The sequence below is a fragment of the Penaeus vannamei genome, chromosome 28 (assembly GCF_042767895.1).
Source record: "Penaeus vannamei isolate JL-2024 chromosome 28, ASM4276789v1, whole genome shotgun sequence".
In the NCBI taxonomy this organism is placed as follows: domain Eukaryota; kingdom Metazoa; phylum Arthropoda; class Malacostraca; order Decapoda; family Penaeidae; genus Penaeus; species Penaeus vannamei.
This window is the reverse complement of record NC_091576.1, coordinates 7,388,587-7,392,186: the sequence shown is the minus strand read 5'-3', so window position 1 is coordinate 7,392,186 and position 3,600 is coordinate 7,388,587. Positions and strand designations below refer to the sequence as shown.

Below are 3,600 nucleotides of genomic sequence, written 5' to 3'. Positions count from 1 at the left end.
CTAAGCATACATTAAGCATACACCACTATGAACGGCGACGTCTGCAGGCACACCATCATAAGCGGCGACGTCTGGAGGCACACCATCGTAAGCGGCGACGTCTGGAGGCACACCATTGTAAGTGAAGACGTCTGCAGGCACAGTATCATAAGTGGCGACGTCTGCAGGCACACCATCGTAAGCGGGGACGTCTGTAGGCATACCATTGTAAGTGAAGACGTCTGCAGGCACACCATCGTAAGCGGGGACGTCGGTAGGATCACCACCATGAGCGGCAGCGTCTGCAGGCACACCATCGTAAGCGGGGACGTCTGTAGGCACACCATTGTAAGTGAAGACGTCTGCAGGCACACCATCGTAAACGGGGACGTCTGTAGGCACACCATCGTAAGTGGCGACGTCTGCAGGCACACCATCGTAAGCGGCGACGTCGGTAGGAACACCACCATGAGCGGCGACGTCTGCAGGCACACCATCGTAAGCGGCGACGTCTGCAGGCACACCATCGTAAGCAACAACGTCTGCAGGCACACCATCGTAAGCGGCGACGTCGGTAGGATCACCACCATGAGCGGCAGCGTCTGCAGGCACACCATCGTAAGTGGCGACGTCTGCAGGCACATCATCGTAAGTGGCGACGTCTGCAGGCACACCATCGTAAGTGAAGACGTCTGCAGGCACACTATCGTAAGCGGCGACGTCTGCAGGCACACCATCGTAAGCGGGGACGTCTGTAGGCACACCATTGTAAGTGAAGACGTCTGCAGGCACACCATCGTAAGCGGCGACGTCGGTAGGATCACCACCATGAGCGGCAGCATCTGCAGGCACACCATCGTAAGCGGGGACGTCTGTAGGCACACCATTGTAAGTGAAGACGTCTGCAGGCACGCCATCGTAAGTGGCGACGTCTGCAGGCACACTAGCGTAAGCGGCGACGTCTGCAGGCACATCATCGTAAGCGGGGACGTCTGAAGGCACACCATTGTAAGTGAAGACGTCTGCAGGCACACCATCGTAAGTGTCGACGTCTGCAGGCACACTATCGTAAGCGGCGACATCTGCAGGCACATCATCGTAAGTGGCGACGTCTGCAGGCACATCATCGTAAGCGGCGACGTCTGTAGGCACACCATCGTAAGCGGGGACGTCTGTAGGCACATCATCGTAAGTGGCGACGTCTGCAGGCACATCATCGTAAGCGGCGACGTCTGTAGGCACACCATCGTAAGCGGCGACGTCTGTAGGCACACCATCGTAAGCGGCGACGTCTGGAGGCACATCATCGTAAGTGGCGACGTCTGCAGGCACATCATCGTAAGCGGGGACGTCTGTAGGCACGCCATTGTAAGTGAAGACGTCTGGAGGCACATCATCGTAAGCGGCGACGTCTGCAGGCACATCATCGTAAGCGGCGACGTCTGCAGGTACACCATCGTAAGCGGGGACGTCTGTAGGCACACCATCGTAAGTGGCGACGTCTGCAGGCATACTATCGTAAGCGGCGACGTCTGCAGGCACATCATCGTAAGCGGCGACGTCTGCAGGCACACCATCGTAAGCGGCGACGTCTGCAGGCACACCATCGTAAGTGGCGACGTCTGCAGGCACACCATCGTAAGCGGCGACGTCTGCAGGCACACCATCGTAAGCGGCGACGTCTGCAGGCACACCATCGTAAGCGGCGACGTCTGTAGGCACACCATTGTAAGTGAAGATGTCTTCAGGCACACCATCGTAAGTGGCGACCTCTGCAGGCACACCATCGTAAGTGGCGACGTCTAGAGGCACACCATCGTAAGTGGCGACGTCTGTAGGCACACCATTGTAAGTGGCGACGTCTGCAGGCTCACCATCGTAAGTGGCAACGTCTGGAGGCACACCATCGTAAGTGGCGACGTCTGCAAGCACACCATCGTAAGTGGCGACGTCTGTAGGCACACCATTGTAAGTGGCGACGTCTGTAGGCACACCATCAGAAGGTGGCGACGTCTGCAGGCACACCATTATAAGTGGCGACGTCTGCAAGCACACCTTCGTAAATGGCAACGTCTGGAGGCACACCATCGTAAGTGGCGACGTCTGTAGGCATACCATCGTAAGTGGCGACGTCTGTAGGCACACCATCGTAAGTGGCGACGTCTGTAGGCACACCATCGTAAGTGGCGACGTCTGTAGGATACCATCGTAAGTGGCGACGTCTGTAGGCACACCATCGTAAGTTGCGACGTCTGTAGGCACACCATCGTAAGTGGCGACGTCTGTAGGCACACCGTCGTAAGCGGGGACGTCTGCAGGCACACCATTGTAAGTGGCGACGTCTGCAGGCACACTATCGTAAGCGGCGACGTCTGCAGGCACATCATCGTAAGCGGCGACGTCTGCAGGCACACCATCGTAAGCGGGGACGTCTGTAGGCACACCATTGTAAGTGGCGACGTCTGAAGGCACACCATCGTAAGTGGCGACGTCTGCAGGCACACTATCGTAAGTGGCGACGTCTGCAGGCACATCATCGTAAGCGGCGACGTCTGTAGGCACACCATTGTAAGTGGCGACGTCTGCAGGCTCACCATCGTAAGTGGCAACGTCTGGAGGCACACCATCGTAAGTGGCGACGTCTGCAAGCACACCATCGTAAGTGGCGACGTCTGTAGGCACACCATTGTAAGTGGCGACGTCTGTAGGCACACCATCAGAAGGTGGCGACGTCTGCAGGCACACCATTATAAGTGGCGACGTCTGCAAGCACACCATCGTAAATGGCAACGTCTGTAGGCACACCATCGTAAGTGGCGACGTCTGTAGGCATACCATCGTAAGTGGCGACGTCTGTAGGCACACCATCGTAAGTGGCGACGTCTGTAGGCACACCATCGTAAGTGGCGACGTCTGTAGGCACACCATCGTAAGTGGCGACGTCTGTAGGCACACCATCGTAAGTGGCGACGTCTGTAGGCACACCATCGTAAGTGGCGACGTCTGTAGGCACACCATCAGAAGGTGGCGACGTCTGCAGGCACACCATTATAAGTGGCGACGTCTGCAAGCACACCATCGTAAATGGCAACGTCTGTAGGCACACCATCGTAAGTGGCGACGTCTGTAGGCACACCATCGTAAGTGGCGACGTCTGTAGGCACACCATCGTAAGTGGCGACGTCTGTAGGCACACCATCGTAAGTGGCGACGTCTGTAGGCACACCATCGTAAGTGGCGACGTCTGTAGGCACACCATCGTAAGTGGCGACGTCTGTAGGCACACCATCGTAAGTGGCGACGTCTGTAGGCACACCATCGTAAGTGGCGACGTCTGTAGGCGCACCATCGTAAGTGGCGACATCTGGAGGCACACCATCGTAAGTGGCGACGTCTGCAGGCACACCATCGTAAGTGGCGACGTCTGCAGGCACACCATCGTAAGCGGCGACGTCTGTAGGCACACCATTGTAAGTGGCGACGTCTGCAGGCTCACCATCGTAAGTGGCGACGTCTGTAGGCACACCATCGTAAGTGGCGACGTCTGCAGGCACACCATCGTAAGTGGCGACGTCTGCAGGCACACCATTATAAGTGGCGACGTCTGCAAGCACACCATCG

At 57.2% G+C, this 3,600-nt stretch overlaps 2 protein-coding genes across 2 annotated transcripts in view; both read right to left on the bottom strand.

Moving 5' to 3' along the window:
* Positions 1-2,967, bottom strand: LOC138867049 (mucin-19-like). Its single transcript, XM_070141474.1, has one exon. It carries the CDS (start codon positions 2,965-2,967, stop codon positions 1-3), a length of 2,967 nt encoding a protein of 988 aa, XP_069997575.1.
* Positions 2,968-2,996: 29 nt separating this feature from the next.
* LOC138867048 (trophinin-like) overlaps positions 2,997-3,600 on the bottom strand; it is a 1,216-nt gene continuing 612 nt past the window's right edge. The window contains exons 2-3 of the mRNA XM_070141473.1: positions 3,236-3,600; positions 2,997-3,133 (exon numbers count right to left, since the gene is read on the bottom strand). The exon at positions 3,236-3,600 is cut by the window's right edge and continues 403 nt beyond it. Of these exons, the coding sequence (XP_069997574.1) occupies positions 2,997-3,133; positions 3,236-3,600 (502 nt within the window). The remainder of the gene's footprint in view (positions 3,134-3,235) is intronic.

Coding starts and splice junctions, on each gene's coding strand:
- LOC138867049 (XM_070141474.1), bottom strand. CDS start 2,967: ATGGTGTGCCTACAGACGTCGCCACTTACGATGGTGTGCCTACAGACG.